Source organism: Pristis pectinata, chromosome 3, assembly GCF_009764475.1.
Source record: "Pristis pectinata isolate sPriPec2 chromosome 3, sPriPec2.1.pri, whole genome shotgun sequence".
In the NCBI taxonomy this organism is placed as follows: domain Eukaryota; kingdom Metazoa; phylum Chordata; class Chondrichthyes; order Rhinopristiformes; family Pristidae; genus Pristis; species Pristis pectinata.
In genome coordinates this window covers 32954491-32976412 of record NC_067407.1, presented here as the reverse complement: position 1 = coordinate 32976412, position 21922 = coordinate 32954491, and the positions used below count along the sequence as shown (strand labels likewise).

The 21922-nt window shown below is 39.6% G+C and overlaps 1 protein-coding gene across 1 annotated transcript in view; it reads left to right on the top strand.

Annotated features, from left to right (window-relative positions):
- slc5a9 (solute carrier family 5 member 9) overlaps window positions 1-21346 on the top strand; it is a 41952-nt gene extending 20606 nt beyond the window's left edge. The window contains exons 7-14 of the mRNA XM_052011665.1: window positions 2388-2593; window positions 4035-4170; window positions 4738-4845; window positions 5888-6038; window positions 10096-10264; window positions 11273-11488; window positions 17180-17330; window positions 20703-21346. Coding sequence (XP_051867625.1) covers window positions 2388-2593; window positions 4035-4170; window positions 4738-4845; window positions 5888-6038; window positions 10096-10264; window positions 11273-11488; window positions 17180-17330; window positions 20703-20908 — 1343 coding nt within the window. The 3' untranslated portion in view covers window positions 20909-21346. The remainder of the gene's footprint in view (window positions 1-2387; window positions 2594-4034; window positions 4171-4737; window positions 4846-5887; window positions 6039-10095; window positions 10265-11272; window positions 11489-17179; window positions 17331-20702) is intronic.
- The last annotated feature ends 576 nt before the right edge of the window (window positions 21347-21922 follow it).

Genomic DNA, 21922 nt, shown 5'->3' with positions numbered 1-21922 from the left:
CCTTTGCTACAACCATTGAAAACCGATGGCTATGGAAAAAAGCACAGGTAGTTTTATTTTTTTGGCTCTGGCTAAGATGGAGACCTAAAGATCTTCCAGCTGCTAGATTATGAGAAAAGACCAGAGGAGAATTGGATAGCTCTTTCTTTATGGAAGGAGAAGAGGCTACTTCAAGATGATTTACGTTTTGCTTACTTTCCTTTACCCTTTGGCAATTTTAAAATGTAGGAACTGCTCTGGAAATTTAAAGAGTGAAGAATATCAAATAGAAAAACAAAAGAAAAATCAATTGAATCAGAAGAAATAAACACAAAGAGTGTTCTCAAGAGAATAAAAAATGAAACTTAGTGGGACACAAACGGTGCTGTTGATTTGTTGGACATTGGTATATCATTGCCTGTTCATTATCAATGATTATCATTGCCAACAGTGTCTGTTGGCAATTAATGCCCTTTGGGGTTAATGCAGCTCTTTATCTGAGGAACAGTTGCAATAAGCAGGAAAACTGGGGGTTTGCTAAATGCTGCCTGCTCTTCAGCAGTTAAATGTACCAGATGGAGAAGGGGTGGAGAGTGGCCATCCATATAGAGGTGGAATGAGTACAGGAGTGGAGTGAATTCATCGGTAGGTCACCTCCCGGCTTTCCCACCTGTAGGTGTAAATATCAATGGATTATCAATGTATTTGATGATGAGGTAGGAATCTGAGCTCTCAGCAAAGTCTGCACAAACATAGACTGTCATTGGAGTCAATGGTTAATAAATTTGGCACAGACTAACAATCAAACCAGTAACCTTGTCAACTACATGACCTAATGCAAAACTGGAACAGGTCACTGATGAACTTTAAGCAAGTAAGCATGTCAGTTAGTGTTTGCATATAAAAAGCATAAGAAATAATAGGAGGTGGAGGCCATTCAAGCTACGTCTGCCATTCAATGAGATCATGGTTGATCCTGCACCTCAACACCATTTTCCTGCCCTAAACCTTGATTCTTCCAATATTCAGAAAGCTATCAAGTTTAAATGGAATCAATGACTCAGCTCCCACAGCCCTCCAAAGGTAGAGAATTCCAAAGATTCCCCACCCTCTCAAAGATGAAATGTCTTCTCATTTCGGTCCTGAATGACCTACCCCTTATTTTGAGACTGTGGCTCTTAGTTCTGATTTCCTCAGCCAAGAGAAATATCCTCTCCTCATCTCCCTTTTCAAGCCCACTGAATATTTTCTTAAGCTCATTACAGAGAAGCCTCGAATTTTTAAAGCTATCTGGTGTGATGGAGTGGGAATATGATAAATATACATATTTGAATTTTTAGAAGACTGGTTTAAAAAGTCATTTTCTCCAGTTCCCTCCTAATCTCTACTCCCTAGGCACTCTCTTCATTACTATGTTTCAGACTATATTTCTTTTTTCTCTCCCTCAACTTGCGCTAATATCGTTATGTTTATTTTGTTTATTTTGTCATGTAATTATGTATAATTTATGTTAATTTAAGTTTATGTTAATTTATGCTTGTCATGTTTGTATTGTACTGTGCTGCTGCTGCAAAAAGCTAATTTTCATGGCATTTATACCCTGGGTATGCATGCCCATGACAATAAATTTAAACTTTAACATTCCCTAGCAACTGTTTAAAACTACAAATTTGTGCCATCTCCAGCTGTTTCTGCATCTGGGAATTGCCCTTCTCTACCCATGACTTGGCTCATCTGCCACTGAAACCCTCATCCATGCCATTGTTCGTTTTTTTTTTCTACTCTATAATTGTGACCTTATGTGCTGTTTTGTGCCCAAACTTGCACAAAACCCCACTCCCTTTCACTCCAGTCTTTACTGGCCTACACTTGCTCCCTTTTAAGCAATGTCTCAATTTTAAAATTCTTAACCTTCTTTTCAGACTCCTGCCCTTCCTTATCTCTGACTTGCCAACTGTAGGTCAATTGCTCAAGTTCTGAAGAGAAATCTGACCCCACAAACTGCTACTCTGAGTTGAGAGTGTTACCAGCTGACTCAGCCAACACATCACACTTCATGCAGCCAGTTGCATCTGATGCAGTGGCAGGTTAACTTACTCGCCAATATTAGGAATTTTTTGGTGCAGCTTATTCCAAGCTGTTAAGAAAACCACACCATGGCCTTCTAGGTTCTTAAAATACTCTGTAAACTCATATTTTTGAAATAGTTGAAGGATAATAGCAGGATCAAGGTCTTTAACATAGAGATGGGAACTTACAGAATTTATTAATATTCATAATGCAAAATATATTCCATATATTAAGAAGTAGCACTCTTTATTGTAACTTTCAGATGAAATTTATGAATTAACTATTCAGAAAAGTTTGCTTGGCAAGTGGAAGTAAGATATGCATCTTTTTGATTTCAGGTTTAAACAAAGTTGGTTGGTATTCAGGGTTGGAGGAGAAGTACTTCCAAGCAATTCCTAACATCACTGTGGCAAATACTTCATGTCACATTCCGCGTGCTGATGCTTTCCACATGTTTCGAGATCCAGTCAATGGTGATATTCCTTGGCCTGGACTCATATTTGGGCTCACTGTGCTTGCTACTTGGTGTTGGTGTACTGATCAGGTAAACCTCAATGGCCTAAGGACACCATCATGGAAAATTTAATAGCAATTAAAATGACTTGACCTCCATTTGGTTGGATACCTAGCAATCATTATGGAAGTTAATTATTGAAGTTTTTTTCCTTTTTCACATTTTAATCACATTTTTATTTTCCTGTTTTTATGAGCACATACCCACGGTGTCCATTCATAATATACGGACAAATGAGTTCCCATACTGCTAGGACCCTAAGGAGTACTTTAAGGCTGAAATGTTGTTTATCGAAAGAGGGCAAGTATTAAACAAATCAGATTCTGCATTGTGTTGAATCAACGTTGTTATTAATGGCAATCTGGACTTCCTTGTATGTCCCTAGTGATTAGGCTTGAAACTATTGTAGGTGATAATAGCAGATAAATAGTGAATTAATTTGTACCACATTTCTCCATTATCACAACAAGCATTTATTAGAAATGTTATGTATGTACCCAACATTATTGCTGACAGTATTAACATTCTGCTGACCCTGAAATTAAGCTACGTGATGATGATCTGAAATACTTATTGGTGGAAATGGCATTCTTCTACTTGTTATCTGAGAGTGGAAATGCTAAGCCATTTAAGTTAACTGGATTAACGTCTGGAACAAGAGAATAATTCAAACTAATTCATTCAGAGGATGTATGATAGTAATCTATGATATAATGTGAGGGTCAACATATCAATATCCTAAACCATCACAAAAGTAAAGCTTTTAAGGTGTTAGTTAAATTGGATTTATTGCCCTAACTCATCATTTGCATTCCCCATTCCCCAAACTCAACTTCTCCAGATCTGGAAGATTGATTTTATGGGTCCTGGATAGGCCAAAAGCCAAGTGGTGAGGTCCTGAATGGTGGCAAGACCTCAAAAAACATGGTGGAGTGATGTGAGTGGGAAAATACAAGGCTTGCAGATGAATCTCCTTTGGAAGTCTTTGACACCTGTTAAAACCCCTCCACCAGAGAACTGTTGGACTTTTTCAATATTTCTGATATGAAATTAAATAAAACATTTTAAAGCATTTGTAAATAATGAAAAACGTTAAAAAGAATAATGAATAATCATGAAAAATAATGAATGAAATAACATTACATGTTATTTTTCCTTTCTTCCTTGCAGCCCTAATGTCCCCATTCAATAAAGGGCCTGCAGATCTAACATGGCACTCGATCCAAGAGCAGAATCCCATGTATAGGTCCTGAGGCACTGTCATTTACACTGATCAATTCCAAAATCTCTCTGCTTGGCTATCCTAGCTGACGTTTGTCCATCCAATTTTCAAATACGAATTGAGTGACTGGCATTGGAAATCACCCCCACTGTAGAAATGCTAGTTGCTTGTTGTTAACAGACCCCAATAACTTGGTATATTGCCCTTTAATTTACATTTGATTTATTTACAGTTGTTTCTTTCAATTAGGTAATCGTACAGAGGTCCCTGTCAGCAAAATCTCTTTCCCATGCCAAAGGGGGATCAGTTTTGGGAGGTTATCTGAAGATGTTACCCATGTTCTTCATTGTCTGGCCAGGCATGATCAGCAGAGCACTGTATCCAGGTGTGTATAAACTTGTGTGCTGTGTTCTGGAGGCTTTGGTACAAAACTGTCATGCAAATATTTTTAGTTTGTAAACCTTGCTTTACATAGGAAGATCATTTAAATATCTTTCTAACATCTATGCAAACAGTACATTAATGAGTAAAAATGTGGTAGAATGAATAACAATGCTTTCATTAGTTTCTCAATGGAGAGAAAATCCAATTCAGCAAGTTCTGTGAAAGTACCAGATACCAAGTAACCATAACATTAATACCTTAACCTCAACCCTATTTAACAGTTTTAAGATGTATAGCAACGCTCTCAAAACGTTGGAGGAACTCAGCAGGTCAGGCAGCATCTATGGAGGGAAGTAAACAGTCCACATTTTGGTTCAAAACATCCACTGTTTATTTTCCTCCATAGCTGCTGCCTGACCTGCTGAGTTACTCCAGCATTTTGTATATGTTGCTTCAGATTCCAGCATCTGCAGAATCTCTTGTGTCTTTGTTTAAGATGTATAGAATGCATTTACTTGAATTTTTGAAGCTATTTCCTTTGTTATTAATTTACTTTCAATATTTCTAGATCAGGTGGGCTGTGTGGATCCTGACATTTGTGAGTCAGTCTGTGGAGCTAGAGTAGGATGTTCAAACATCGCATACCCCAAACTGGTAGTGGAACTTATGCCTGTAGGTGAGGTTGTATTTATCATCATCTTTTAGTTTTAAGTTGTGTATTTATGAACAATGCATCTATTCTTTGTCCACTGCTGAGTGTATGACATCACCACTGGGTCTATCTACCAGACTGCTGAAACTGTCAGCTCCCATTATAAACACAGCACCTTGCTAATTTATTTCACAATTATTTCTGAGGTATATTTCACCCTCCAATTATGCATCCATATGAGTAATTGTCAATTTTCCAGGAGGGATCAAACAGGCAAACCACTGAAACTCATTGCAAGCCAAAGTGGCATATGAGGAGCTGCCTAGTCTCCATTCAAGTTCTTTGCTTGAATCTAGAACTTCCAAAATCATTCCAAATGGGAAGATTATGTTTTTGTTTTAACTATTTGGGAGATCTTAAAAGTGTTCAATCTTTTTCTGCCACCTGCAAACTTCATTATCAAGTGCACTAATTCTAAATATAATGAAGTGATAACTGGAGACAAAAGTTTGTTAGGGAGAATTTGAACTTCTCCCTTGTAGAAATGTGGCAGAAAAGGAATTAAATCTGAGCTGGGAAATATCCCTTCCCTCCTGCCCATGATGTCAATGCTGCTACTTTGTTTTGGGTGGCTGGGGTACCCATGGTTCAGTCAGAGGCCACATGCATTTCTGCAGGTGGGAAGTAATGCTCCAAATTTAGGAAAATATAGAAATTCACCATTAAAGCAAATATCTTATTAATGTTCCTGTCCATAGCATTGTCTATCAATCTGCTACCACCTCGCAAGCCTCACACAAAAACTGAAACATATAATACAGACTAAAGGTCACAAATGGATGGATCTCTGATTTTTAACTCCAACCAATAAATTCCTCTGTATAAGTAAGACATGTGATTTGATCCTTTGTACTTGAAGTTACTGGAAAGATTGTGATTGGTATCAATTTACATTATAGGGACGTTACAGTAACTGTGATATCAGCCGCCTTTTCCACCACCCTTCACCTTGCCAAATAAGACCTAAATATAATTGCTTCTGTTTTCTGTGTTTATTCTGAACCAGGTTTGAGGGGGCTGATGATAGCAGTAATGATGGCTGCTTTAATGAGTTCACTCACCTCAATTTTTAACAGCAGCAGCACACTCTTCACCTTGGATATCTGGCAGCGGATTCGCACAAATGCCTCTGAACAGGAGCTGATGATTGTTGGCAGGTATCTTTGCATTTAACCACAGAACCACACAGCAACAGTATAGCACAATATAGACCCTTCGGCCCACAATGTTGTGCTGACCGTTAAACCTCGCCTAAGACTATCTAACCCCTTCCTCCCACTTATCCCTCTATTTTAAATTCCTCCATGTGCTTATCTAGTAATCTCTTGAATTTGACCAATGTACCTGCCTCCGCCACTGCCCCAGGCAGTGCATTCCATGCCCCAACCACTCTCTGGCTAAAAAAAACTTTCCTCTGATATCTCCCTTGAACTTCCCACCCATTACTTTAAAGCCATGCCCTTTTGTATTGAGCATTGGTGCCCTGGGAAAGAGGCACTGGCTGTCCACTCTATCTATTCTTCTTAATATTTTGTACACCTCTATCATGTCTCCTCTCATCCTCCTTCTCTCCAAAGAGTAAAGCCCTAGATCCCTTAGTCTCTCCTCATAATCCATACTCTCTAAACCAGGCAGCATCCTGGTAAATTTCCTCTGCACCCTTTCCAATGCTTCCACATCCTTCCTATAATGAGGCAACCAGAACTGGACACAGTACTCTAAGTGTGGTCTAACCAGAGTTTTATAGAGCTGCATCATTACCTCGCGGCTCTTAAACTCAATCCCCCGAGTTATGAAAGCTAACACCCCATAAGCTTTCTTAACTACCCTTTCCACCTGTGAGGCAACTTTCAGGGATCTGTGGATATGGACCCCCAGATTCCTCTGCTCCTCCACACTACCAAGAATCCTGCCATTAACTTTGTCCTCTGCCTTGGAGTTTGTCCTTCCAAAGTGTACCACCTCGCACTTCTCCGGATTGAACTCCATCTGCCACTTCTCAGCTCAGCTCTGCATCCTATCAATGTCCCCGTGCAATCTTTGACAATCCTCTACACTATCCACAACACCACCAACCTTTATGTCATCTGCAAACTTGCCAACCCAGCCTTCTACCCCCTCATCCAAGTCATTAATAAAAATCACAAAAAGCAGAGGTCCCAGAACTGATCCTTGTGGGACACCGCTAGTCACAGCCCTCCAGTCTGAATGCACTCCCTCCACCACAACCCTCTGCTTTCTACAAGCAAGCCAATTCTGAATCCATGGCCAAGCTTCCCTGGATCCCATGCATTTCAGCAAGACTGATAACCAAAAAAAAGAGCAGGGAGTATTTCTGTTGCCCTACCATCCCATCGTGTGATAGTAGGGTAAACATGAACAAGAGTCACCAACTTACTATTATTGCCCAAGGGTTACTCATTATGTGTTTTGGATGTACCATGGTTTAAGCTTTAAGCAATCAGCTGAGAGCTTCATTGTCATATTCAAAAGGGCATATGTGGAAGAGCTCCAGCAATGTACATAAGAGCCCCAGTAATGTACATTACAAGCCAGCTGCCCCCCTTATATCTGCTGATTTTCATTTCCAATAGAAACATGCTAGGTTGTCTTGGTGTGACAGGAATGCTCTGGTCTCTTCTGTGTTCATTTATGTCCCAACATCTACAGATGAGGTTGGTGAACTTCACCTTGGCAGACCTTGTTGGGGATGCTTCTCTTTTCAATAGCAATAACACTAGCAGCCATCCCAGAGTCATCACAAAGATGTATAGATGCCTTTCAAGCCGTTATGCTAGAGGGTTCTTAAGAAATATTCCAGTCCTGGCAACGTCTTGCTTCACGGTATTACACGAGAAAAAGCAAGGTGATCAGGGCCAGGGTTGCTTGCTTGGCTGCACTTGCCAGGATGTGGACCACTGGGGATGTCTGTGGTAATCCACCTGCTAATTGGCAGATCAACAGAAAGTTCTACCATTTATTGCAACATGTCCATGCAACATAATGCATGGATGTAGAAGGACAATAATGGTCAGCTCTAGCCTAAAATTGGCCTCAGTCTCTTGTAGATATGCTGTGGTGCTGATCTATTGGATGGTGCATAAGAAAGGCATAAGTGGAAAAGTATCTTCTTGAACAAGATATTAAAGAGCATTCCACTTATCTGATTGTATAATCATTTTCTTTTCACAATTATTTTCCTTCCTAACATTCCCCTTTAATTGTCCCAAGTCCTTCTAAAAGTTGATTTCCTGGAACTAATAGGGATACCCTTGGAATTGTGAATCATTCAACAAAAGTATTAGCTTTGCTGGGCTGAAAACTGGAAGAAATTGAATAACCTGCCCATTATAAACATTGCCTAATATCCTTCGCTGTTAGAGACAGTGGATATTTATATTCTGCTCTGTACGTTGAACAATGCAGTCAATTGACAAAAAATTGAATACAATCAAAATTGGATTTCCAATGAGCTTTATAATTGTTATATTTCCAAATCAGGAAGAGAACCTGCATGTTGACTGGCTGCATTTTGTAGATGGTATGCATGGCAGCCACTGTGCACTAGTAGTGGAGAAAATGAAAGTTTAAGCTGGGTGATGGGGTGCCAGTCAAACAGGCTGCTTTGTCCTGATGGAGTTGAACTTACTAAGAATTACTAATGCTGCACCCATCCAAGCAAGAGGGGAGTATTCCATCAGGCTCCTGTCGTATGCTTTGTAGAAGTTGGAAAGGTCTTAGGGAAGAAATATAGAATACCAATCCTCTGACCTGTTCTTGGAGGCACTTGAGAGAGAGGTGGGAGATAGCTGACAAGATCTGAAAGCTTTTCCATGAACTTAGCTGGCACCAATACCCAACAGGTGATGGGGATCAAGGTGTTCTACATTCAGTCTTATAGGACAAATACCTAAGTGCATAGAGGTCCATTACCTTAGGAGTCCACTTTAAATACTTAACATGGACACTTCTGGCAAACAGGAGTGAAGGCCACCTATTTCAATACACCTGCAAAATTTGCAGGCGGTCTGATTCTGCGGACATTTAGTGATTTATTTTTCAGACTTACATCAGTATTACCCATTTGTAGAAGGGAACTTCCTGGTGAAATGGTGCACGTATGCATATGTGTGTGGTGAGGAGAGTGGCAGGCAGGTAACTGAATACATCTGTCTGATGATCTATCTGCTAACATCCACAAAGGAAAGCATGTTTCTCTTATTTTACCCATTTTCTTGTTGGTAAGGATTCTGCTGTTGCCATTCGCAACTTTTCTGGACGCATCTTGTTTTCTATTTTCCCCTCATCTTTATCATTTAGCCTTCCACCCCATTATGGACTCTTTGTTCTTCTACTCTTCCTCTCCTTACTCTGCACTTAAAACCTGCTATAATTCTACTTTTTCCACATTGTAATGAATGGTTATTGACCTAAAATGGTAACTTTGTTTCTCTGGCCATTGATGCTGGCTGACCCTCTGATTATTTAAAAAAAACAGTTTCTGGCTTTTCTGTTCATTTACTTACCATTCACGCATTGCTTCCAGTGTTTAGCATGAATTTAACCAAGTATGCCTGCTGTTGCTCTCTACAGGCATTTGGTTTCCAAATAGATGTAATGAATTGAATTTTACAGCAAACTGATGGTTTTGTGATTACTTTCTGATACCAGCATTTTATTCCAAATTTATTTCTGTTAACCGAATTTAAATTCTTAATGCCACCAACAAATCTCTTGGTAACTCTCATTATTGGCTCAGTGTCCATTTTCTATATGCTTATTCTGTGGGCACCTTGAGATTTTTAACTTCAAATACCAGTATAAATAGAGGTTTTTGATGTATATCTCTCACTCTACTTATTTTGATTATTTAGGAATTCATGGGCAATTATTTGTGCAAATGCAATACAAAAGATTTTATTCTTCAAAAACTCCATAACTACAGAAGTGAAAAGCTCTCCTCCTGAATAAGTACTTTTGTTGCTTGTAGCAAGAGAGATTGGTAATGCATTGATCAATAATATGAAAGTATCTTTAAATAAAGGGAGTTGAATGGACATGAAGCAGAGATCTTTCAACTGTTTTATAGAACCTGACGTATTCAGAAGCTATGCCCAAATATCGTTTTCTAATATTTATCATGGTTATCTTTCCCAGCAGGAGAAATGAGACATTCTAATTAACCTTCTCTTTGTTTTTTCTTTCTTTTGGCAGGGTATTTATTATTTTCCTAGTTGCTGTCAGTATAGTGTGGATCCCTATTATCCAGAAATCTAACAGTGGCCAGCTCTTTGACTACATTCAGTCTGTTACCAGCTACTTAGCACCACCAATTACTGCGCTTTTCATTATGGCAGTCTTCTGGACAAGAGTCAATGAGCCGGTGAGAACCAGTACCAGTGAGAGCTATTGCAATTACTGTCATTTAATAGTCCATTAATGTTGAAAATCTGCTGAAACCAGAATCAAATCTTTATGGATGATGCATTTCAAAATGTATAAATGTAAATTGTTTTACAAAAACGTGACTTAAAAATAATTCAGGTTGCTGAAGAAGCATTTTTCTTTCTTTGGAACTTTTCTAACTACAGAACTCTAGTTCCAAATAAGCGTTGTCCTCACTCCATAAGCAAGGAGGCAATCTACAGACTTATTCAACCCTTCAGTAGTCCTGCTAAGTGGCTATTATTCAAGTTCATGTTTAGACATTATTGGTTCAATATTGTCACACCAAGTCCTGTTTTTATCAATTTCTACAAGTATTTTTTTCCAACAGGTCTCACTGAAAATTGCTGAATACCATCCGTATTTATATGTACTGCAGATTGACACCCCTGAGGCCAACTACCCAGTTGAGATTATGGATCCTTTGTCTAATTTCCCTTTAATGATAAGTGGACAGAGTCATATTTAAGAACATATAAATTATAAAACAGTTTAGGTTGCATATGAATTAACTAAAAGGCTCTAAGGTATAATGATCTAACACATACTAACCCATGCAAGCAGTAGGCTATCGCTCAATAGCAAGGAAACCATGATATCTCCATGACACATTACGTTTATAATATTGATGCAGATAATCATGAATATAGCTAAATTTCATGGAGATTGACCTAAATTTCTTACTGGTCTGCAAAACAGGAAAAGTCTTGACCAATTAGGAACATCATGTCACATTGTATGTAGCTACATGCCTAGCATAAAAGATTATAATGTGTGCAAGCAATACAAATACATGTAGGGTTACTTTGAAACTATAATGTTTTAACCTGTTTCCTTAAAGGAAATTGTACATTCATGTGTGTGTTATACCTGGATTAGACTTTTCTCTGCTGGGGATTAATATCTAGTTAAGGCATCATGACGAGATTTTTTATGTATGTCGCAGGGTGCTTTCTGGGGATTGATGGTCGGGCTGATCCTGGGGCTTGTTCGAATGGTCATGGAGTTTGTCTATGGAGCGCCATCATGTGGTGAAGAGGATAAAAGACCGTCGTTCCTCAAGGATGTGCATTATCTTTACTTTGCTTTGATTCTATGTGGAATAAGTGCAATTGTTATCACTGTCATCAGCCTAATGACTCCAGCAATCCAGGAAGAAAATGTAAGTGATAGGCATCAGCATTTTAGTCAATCTTTGAAGAAAATGATATTTTAAGTTCTTGTAAAATTAGTTTTTCTACTACAGCAAGGTATTCCAAGCTCCTGCTTAGAACTCCCTACAGGATTCCCATAAAAATAAAATGAATTTGTTTTTCTTATAATATATTATGTAATTTGCGCTATCTGAAAAACATAGACTAGTTTTATCTTATTTTGGTTGTGTAGTATCCTAACACCCGTCCACTCAATTTTAAAACCGACCCCTAACATCACTTAACCACTACTTCTAGACTGATATCCATTACTAACTACATACTTTAACCTTGATGTTCATCCTGAGGAGTCTAGGGTTTGACTCTTATTTTCAAGGAAAGCTAATTGGTTCATTTTCCCAGCACAGAAATGTTTCTCTTTGTTTTCGCATAGAGGTCTTCTATTGACGCAGTGTCAGATTCTGACGCTGGGTTCACTGTGGTGCTTGAGCTGCAGGTTGCATTAATCATAATTGTGTCAAAGGACAAAAGATAAGTTAATAGTGAAATAAATGTTATTCAGTAACTGAGCCAAATCAATTGTGAAAGTGGTACATTAACCATGAGGAGATTTTAAGAAGGTGTGAGGTTGGGTGAGGCAATTGTTATCTGTGTTACTCTCCCAGAACTGAATGCCCCATTCTACACACACACATGAAGAATGACTACTTGAATGAGTTTTAAATGGAGAAACTATAGTATTGAATGGTTATTACAAGCTGATATAGTTAAGCTGAATGGTTTTGATGATTTCCAGTTTACTAGTTTCTGAATTCTGTGGCTGTGTAACAGGACTGAGAAAGGAAGGCAGTGAACCAAAGGAAGGCAACCTGCAGACTGGATGCCACCTATGCCAATAGCAAGCAAGAACAGCAGCCCACAAACTTTATGGCACCTTTAATTCAGTAATCCCTCTGAAGGCATTTCACAGGAATATTATCACATAAAATGGAACGACATAACACATTAGGAGAGAATGATACTGGGGATTAAAAACTTAGTCAAGAAATGAGATTTTAAGGACAAAAGAGGAAAAAGAGATTCAGAGAGGAGGTCCTAGAGCTTGGGACCTTAAGTAGTTGAAGGCATGGTCTGCAATGGTGGAGTAAAATTGGGAATTTGGGCAAGTTCAGAATTGGACCAGTGACGATATTTGGAGAATTGTGGTGCTGGAAGAGAATTCACGGTTATGGAAAAGTGAGGCCATGGTGGAATATGAAAAGAAGGAGGAGAATTGTAAAGTCACAACATTGTTGAACTGGGAGCACAAGGGTGATGGGCAAAAGGAGTGCGAATTAGGACAGTGGTAGCAGAACTTCGTTTGCGTTCAGTGGTAACGAATTGTCTGACTAAGACAGGTTAGAAATGAATGGAAACAGGTAAGGATATTTGGAATCTGGATAGTGAAGGAAGAAGTTGAAGCGATCATCTTTGCCGAAGGCTACAAATAGGTCAAGAACCTATAGTTATAGCGTTTAAGGTATGTTCATTGGCTGCTCTAATTATTTAAGTAAATTGTCCTCTGATGAGAATTAATAGTTGTATATGCTCTGTTGACAGATGTGCAGTAAATAAAAAGGCATCAGCTTATAGGACAGAAATATGACAGGAATATATAGGAGCTGGAAACTCAGTTTGACTTCTTGCAAGAGACAGTTGGGTTGATGTGTTTGGAAGGCCCCGCGGTTCAAATGTCAGGGCAGTCCAACTGCTGGTTCTTTGGACGACAACATTTTAAAGTTTGCCATAAAGATGAATATTGTTTAAATACTTGCACCATCATGAATGGCAGCAAGCAAATCAAATGGTGTTTTGCTACTTAAACACTGTATATTTAAAGAACCACTTTGTAAAAAGTGAAAGATATGTAAATAATTGACAGCAATGTTCTAACACAGCCGTTAGCACCTATTGAGCAAGATGTTAAACATTCAACAACTCTCTTACAGCAGCCAAATGAAAACAAAAATTAACAAATTAATGTTTCATGGATGCTGCTTAACAAATTTTTTTTTGTTTTGATTATTGCAATGGTAACTATTAGGTTTAATTTTTGGAAACAACATGAATCACATGAACCAGCTGGTTGACTGGAAACGGTGAGGGTTGGCAGTGCTGGGAGCATGTGTTCTGTCATCCTGAGAGAGAATGGAAGACTTATGCTCCACAAAGCCATTTCCACTGCCTTGATCAGGTCCCCAGGAACCCTAGTAATCTGTTGGATACCTCAAGGCCCTTTCAAATACTGTCTTCCAGAGCCATGATGGCAGCAGTCTGGGCTCCCACTGCAGCGATCATGGTTGGGTACCTCTGTCATCACCCACCACTTGCTACATCATGATTGACTCCGTAATTGTTTAGGTGCAGCTGCTACTATTTCCTAGCTGGAAGAAAGGCCTTCATACAAATTTTATTTAATGTTGGAGGGAGGCATTTCATGGCTTTTTTGGATGCCAGACAACACACCAGCATCTTGATGTCCATGTTCAAAAACCTTTGTCTGTAGAATGTCGCATTATCCTCAACTGGGTCCTGTGGAGCAGAATTCGTGTGTCCTTGCTTCAGGGGAGCTGGCAAACAAGCTTTGCATTCCCCCAGTCTGGTTGCCCTCCAGGTGTTACTTCTATGGTCCGTGAAGTTCTATGATCTATGTTGGTGGGTGTCAGGTGGAGTTCTTCAATGTCTGGCAGCTCATCAGCTACTATTGGCCACTGAGGTTGCCACCTTCCATTGCTTTGACCTTTCTGTCCCGCAGCCAGGACTCTTTCCGGGTGTCCACCAGTGAAACGGTCATCCCAGTCTACAGGGCTACCTCAGCATCACAATGACTTCCAGCAATGGTCGAAATTGAAGGGGTAATGTGTATTAATGCAGTTACTTTCAACTCATGCACAGGCTTCTGGAAATACTACAAATGTGTAAATAGGCAAATGATTGTGATTGGCTGCTCTTTAGCACTTGAATTTTCCCCCACAAGTTAAATTAATGCCATGCATCATCATTAGTTAAGTGTGGTTTCTTTTGCATCTGCCTACTTCTAATCTTTAACCAACAGTCATGCAGATAGCAAAGCTCCAGTGACCCAGGTCCAACCTTGACCTGTGGTGCTGTCTGTGTGGAGCTTGCATGTTCCCCCTGTGACTGCAGTGGTTTCCTCTGGGTGCTCCAGTTTCCTTCGACATCCCAAAAAATCTACCAGTTGATAGTTTAACTGGCCACTATAAAGTATCCCATCTGTAGGTCAGTGGTAGAATCTAGTGGGGAGTTGATGGCAATATGGGGAGGATAGGATGTGTGTAAAAATAGGTGCTCAATTGTTGGTGCGCACTTAGTGGGCTGAAGGACCTGTTTCCATGTGAATCTTTGCAGTCCCAGAAAAATGGGAATGTTCAGTGACAAGTATATTCAAGACTGCAACTGGTATACTTTTGGTCACTAGGCAAATCAGAAGATAAGGGGATCATGCAAAAAAAAGTATAGTTGACGTAGAAAATCAACTGTGATATTGAATGGTGAAGTAGAACTCAAGGATGTGTGACATTCTCCTGCTCCAATTGCTTAAGATCTTATTGTCTCAAAGGTACCAGCACTGATTTTTGACATAATTATGTCAATAGCAATGAAGGAAAGGATTCATGTAGCTGGCTTGATTTAAACGATTTCACTGCAAAATCGAAATTGAATTTGATTTGATATCCTAAACAAAAGATATTATGTGCATTTTCTAAGCACTTGTAGAACTCAAGCAATATTGAACCTTTCCTTTACTATTCCTGGAGCTAAAACAGCTCTATCTTTCTTGAAATTTGAAATAATTTCTTTATTCCCAGGATCACAGCAGAAAATAGGAATTGCTCTGCCAAAAAAGAATTAATTCATGGACTATAGACTAGTTATCTTAATGTGAGTGGTGGGATAGACGGCAGGCACGGTAGTGTAGCGGTTAGTGTAACGCTATTACAGCACCAGAGACCCGGGTTCAATTCCAGTCACTGTCTATAAGGAGTTTGTATGTTCTCCCCGTGTCTGCGTGGATTTCCTCCAGGTGCTCTGGTTTCCTCCCGCATCCCAAAGACATAGGGGTTAGCAAGTTGTGGGAATGCTATATTGGCACTAGAAGCGTGGCGACACTTGCCGGCTGCCCCCAGAACACTCTACGCAAAAGGTGCATTTCACTGTGTATTTCGATGTACATGTGACTAATAAAGATATCTTATCTTATCTATTTCCTAAAGAGGTGAGATAATAATACATCTCAAGATGGAGGATATAAAATAAATTAGCATGATTCTGAAAGGGTGCTCATGATCAATCAGTAAATTTATTTGAATATGGAAATAGTAAATAAGGGTAGTAGAATGGATCTGTTATATGAAATTTTCAGAAAAGCTCCAATAACGTGCCACATCAGTAAATTATGACAAAAAGCATATCTTATAGAGTAAATGAGCAGGTAGCAGAATAGGTTCAAAATATAGCTGCAAAATAGAAAACAGATATTAATGGGTTAAAGGAAGTTTCCTGTACTGGCAAAAAAGTGGGAAGTAGCATCTCGCATTCAATATGGACTCAGAAATAGGAGATGGGTAACAAAATTTGCAGAGACCAAAATGAAAGTCTTAGCTCCCAAAATGAAAACTGCATTGTGAATAAATTTGCAGTCTACCACATTAAATTCAGTATGGTGAAATACAAGATGTCTTATTTTGATTGGAAAACTAAATCGGCTAAATATTCAACTAATCCAGATTGAGAAGCAAAGAGATTTGGGAATATTTACCCCCTTCCCATAGCACCCTCCTATACAACTGAAGACATAACACCTGGACTTTTAGCTTACTCTCTGCCTATGGTCCCAAGCACTTTTTCCACATGAAGTAATAATCTAACTGCATGTCTTTCAATTTTGTGTTCTATATTGCACCTAGTGTTCCCATTGTTGTGGAGTCCACTACATGGATTGTGCGACTGCTCAGCGGAACAAATTGGTCCATGGACAGGACCGATAGAGTCAGACAGCATGGAAACAGACTCTTCAGCCCACCAAGTCTGGGCCAAGCATCAAGCATCTATTTACACTAAGGCTACACTAATTCCATTTTATTCTCCCCACATTCCCTCAACTCCCCCCAATTGTACCACTCACCTACATATGAGGGGAAATTTACAGAGGCCAACTAACCTACTAACCCACAAGTCCTTAACGTGAGGGAAGAAACCAAAGCATCTAAAGGGAACCTATACAATCACAGAGAGAAAGTGCGAACTCCAGACGGACATTACCCATGGTCAGGATTGAACCTAGGTTGCTGGAGCTGGTGAGGCAGCATCTCTGGCAGCTGTGCCACTGCACTGCCCTGTGGAGAGCAAAAAAAGTTAGTTACCTGAAAATGTTTAATTCAATATTGAGTCACAATTGCTGCGATGTGACTTTTCTCTTATTTCCCCCTACCCCATCCTTTCCCCCATTAACCCAATCTGGAGGCAACACAACCCCTTCATTTTACTGCAGTAATATATGGCCAGTATTTTGTCAATAAGATTACAGAACATAAGTAAATCTGTCTTTTTTCTATTTTGCAATGTTAACAACTGTACATAAAGTTTACTGATCTCTGTAGTTCACAGAATAAGTAAAAGTATTCTTTATATTTTCAAAGCTGATTCGATTAACATGGTGGACCAGAAACATCAAAATTTCTAAAACCCACTTGGATGATAACTGGAGCCAGCCAAAGCCAATCTCCGAATTCATTGACAGAAATGCTGAATCATTATCTATTACAGAGGATGATGGACAGCAAGAAACAGGTAGAGGAGTTTTGGGGGGTTTATTGCCTGAAGTGTTAACTCTGCTTCTCTTTTCATGGGTGTTGCTTAAACTGCTGAGTTTCCCCAGTATTTTGTTACAGGATACCCATGTATTCCATCTCCATTCATCATGCAAACTGCCTGCAACACCACAATCTCAAGCACAAATTTCCACCACTAAGTGAACAGGGACAAGAACACAAAACAACTTACTCTCTGAAAATGTGTTACCTACTTAGACCTTGCTGCTACAGACAGTGGTGTGCTTTTCTCTCATTCCCCTGTCTCCTTCCTGAAGTAGCTTTTGCCAAATTGGTAGTTGGTGGTTCAGTGACCCCAGACCCCAAAGAATTTTTATTCTATGCTGATTGACCTGCAAATGAAATCGTCCACTCGCCATTCAGATAATTAACTATAGCAAAAACAATGAGCCAAGAAAGGGTAGGAGGTGGATCAAATGTATAAAAGTAAGAAGAATAGAAGACATTATGGAATATTGCAGACTACAACAGGAATTAGGTAATTAAAGATTGTCCTCCAAAATATTGCACTGTTTCATTTTGAAGTGCAATGTTATAACAGCATGGCAAAGCATTGTGCTTCCTGGGATCTCAGTCAATGGCAGGACAAACAGTCTGCTTTCTTATCTGATGAATTTGTGTATAGAAAAGGAAAGGGATTTTGAAGAGGTAGAATGAATTTGTGGGAATAAATTGAAGTTCTGAGCTCTGTTTTGTTAAGAGATTATTAAGTGGATGGAGGAAACAATTCAAGGTCATACTGAAGACTTCCTTGAAAAAGAGTAACATCATGGGAATCCCTGGCCCATAACTGCTTACAATAAGGGATGTGGAAATGTTACAATGTGGAAGCCCATCATAAAAAGTGGAAGGAACACCACCTCCTAGTCCCCACCTGGCTACAAACAGTCCCACATTGGCTTCATCGGTCCTCCCAGAACCCACTGAACTGGAATGCAGCAAGTCATTAAACCTATTTGACTGTTTTAGAAGAGAAGAACGTTTAAGGTGAAGGATTGGGTGCTGATCCAGTAGACTGCTTTGGCCGGAGTAGTGTTGAAATTCTTGGCTTGATAGAACTTCACTCATCTAGGCAAGTGGGAAGTATTCCATCACTTCCATTATAAACCTTGTTGATAAAGGAAAGGCTCTGGGGAGTCAGGGGTGTGACTAACCAGACTCTGCCTTGCTATTGTCGTTTCTGCTCAGTGGAGAGGCGAGAGAGAGAGAGCACCACTAAGAGATAGATGGCAGGGGCTCCATGATGTAATGCTGCTCAAAGTCAAGGTATGTGCTTGGACTCCCTCATGTTGAAGATGGTCATTCACTGGAACATGTTTGGCATTAATACATTTTGCCAGTTTAGGCCATTCCATCCAGCTCTTGTTGCATGTGGGGATGGGATGCTTTGGCTTTGGAGATATCAGTGGAAATGAATATTTTGCAATCATCAAATGGGCTCATTGTTGTTTGTCATCTATATCAACAACTTGGGTGAGAATGTGCAAGGCATGGTGAGTAAGTTTGCAGGTGACACTAAAATAGGCAGCATCATAGACAGTGAAGAAAGTTATCAAGAATTACAGCAGGATCTTGCTCAGCTGGATGAGAGGGCTGAGGAATGGAAAATGGAGTTTAATTCCAATAATTGTGAGGTGTTGCATTTTGGGAAGTTAAACCAGGGTAGGACTTTCACAGTGAATGGCAGGGCCCTGGGCATTGTTATAGAGCAGAGGGACCCAGGAGTACAAGTACATGGTTCCCTGAAAGTGAATCATAGATAGGGTGGTGAAGAAGGCTTTTGGCACACTGGCCTTCATTGAATATAATTGGGATGTTATGCTGCAGTTGTACAAGACATTGGTGAGGCTGCATTTGGAGTATTGTGTTCAGTTTTGGTCATCCTGCTACAGGAAAGATGCCATTAAGCTGGAAAGAGTGCAGAAAAAGACTTACAAGGATGTTGCCAGGACTCAAGGGACTGGGTTATAGGGAGAGGTCGGGTAGACTTTATTCCTTGTAGTGCAAGAGACTGAGAGGTGACCATATAGAGGTATATAAAATCATGAGGGGCATAAATAGGGTGAATTCACACGATCTTATTTTCAAGGTTGTGGAATCAAGAACTAGAGACCATAGGTTTAAGGTGAGAGGGGAAAGATTTAATAGGAACCTGAGGGACAACATTTTCACCCACAGGGTTGTATGCATATGAACGAGCTGCCAGAGGAAGTGGTTGAGGCAGGTACAATAACAATATCTAAAAGACATTTGGAATAGTACATGGATAGGAAAAGTTTAGTGGCATATGTGTCAAACATGGACAGATGGGACTAGCTTAGATGGGCATCTTGGTCAGCATGGACATGTTGGGCCGAAAGGCCTGTTTCCATGCTGTGTGATTCTATGACTATCAATGAATCACACAGCATGGATTCTATGACAGTAACTGCACTTTGTAATGAATTGACCTGCACGATCGGTTTGTAAGACAAGCTTTTCACTGTACCTCGGTACAAGTGACAATAATAAACCAATACCAATATGCATCTCCACTTTTGACTTCCACAAAGGAAGGAATATCATTGAAGCAATTGAAGGTAGTTGGACCAGGATACTACTCTAAGAACTCCAGCAGTGATGTACTGCTATGCACTAGTAACAGTGATGTACTACAGGATGATTGACCTTCCATGAGCAGAGCCAGGTATGATTCCAGCCAATGGAGATCATATTCCTTGATTCCTATTGACTTCAGTTTTATTTGGCCTCCCCGATCCCACATTTGGTCAAGTGCTGTTTTGCCACCAAGATTAGTCACTTGCACTTCTCTAAATGTTGCCCTATGGCCCATATTTGGATAAGATTGTAATGAGGCTTGAAGTTGAAGCGTCTTGGCAAAGCCCAAACTGAACATGTTTCTGCCATGTAAGAGCTGTCTGAAAGCACTAACAGCAATATATTCCATTGCTTTGCTGACGGTTGAATGATGGGCATAGGTTACTCTGAGAGGTCATAGATCACATAGATTGTGAAGTAATTTTACGCTGCTGCTGATGGCTCACAGAGCCTCGTGGATGCTCAGTTATGTGCTGCCAGATGTGTGATTTCAAAACCAATCACTGCTTGTGAATATCAATTGAAGTAGTTTGATAGCTAATATCATTACACAATGTGTTTATTAGTTAATGCTTTTAGAACATTGTATTAGATACAAAGGAGAAGGCTTTAGAGGAATCTGCCTTGTTTTGTTCTCGGGAAGTCTGTGCCCCTATCCCAATGAGGACTTAGTATCTTACATTTGATGCTGCTACTCCATTTGATTTTGGTGTACTTACTTCTGTTGAAACAGTGTCGCTCTCTTGGTGGAAGAAAACATGTTTTTGCCTTTGTGGCCTGTCAGTACAGGAGGAGCCTGAACTCACAGAAGAAGAAAATGATGCCATACGTGAACGCTTAACGAGCATTGAAGAAGAACCTTTATGGAAAAATGTGTGTGATATAAATGCCTTAATCCTGCTGGTAGTTAATGTCTTCTGCTGGGGATACTTTGGATAAGTTTTGTCATCCTGATTACTTACAGAATAGTTTTGTACCTCTAGTGAAATACTTGTTTGTAACAGTAGGTTAATGGCAACAATTACATGAGTATTAACTTTTGTATTATTGACAGCTTCAGTCATGTAAGACTTCAGGTAATATATTGATTAAATAAACACCAACATTGCAAGAACAAAGATAATCTAGTTCCAGGAGTAACTCAATTAAAGTGACACTTTCTTTAAGCAACTTAAAAATGTTGTAAACAGAACAAAGAAAATAAATACCATTTGCATTCGGTTCTTTCACATATTATCTTTCATTTTAATGTTCTAAACTTAAGTTTTTATATCTTGTCCTATCTGATCTGTTATTTTTCTTCCCAATAAAATACTTTAAATATTCCCCAGGTAAATCATTGCTTCTATATTTATGCAAATAAAGTTTTAATTTTAAAAGTGCAGAGGCGAGTGAAGAGGATCACTTACTTGCTTTGGGGGCAATAATTTTGCAGTTTCTTCCTGAGTTTTCCCTCGATCCCACACATCGTTATGTATAATGCCTGCCTCCTCTGTTCATGTGGTGGGGGGGTGGATGTCAAATAGTTTCCTTCCATGTTGTAATCATTCCTGTGTTGGGAGTGTGAATTTGTGTGAGGAGCCAGAGAAGTAGTTTTTGTTCTCCAGGACCCTTCCCTCCAGGTAGTGCTGACCATTGAAAATGTCTGGCAATGTTGTTGCCATTAGGAGGAAGGCATCATATGTGCTCCCTGGAAACATGGCATTGACCGTGAGGAAAATCTTCTTATGTCCACAATTACCTGCATGTCGAGGGAATGGAAACCTTTCCTGCTGATGAAAAGGTCCTACAAAGTAATGGGGGCTCTTGTGGCATGAGCGCAGTCAATGGCTGCCCGCAAATTTGGAAAGCCAGCAATCTGAGCAAACCCCAGTGCCTGAGACCTCATTTAAAACATAGAACATAGAACAATTACAACACAATTCAGGCCCTTTGGCCCACAAAGCTGTGCCA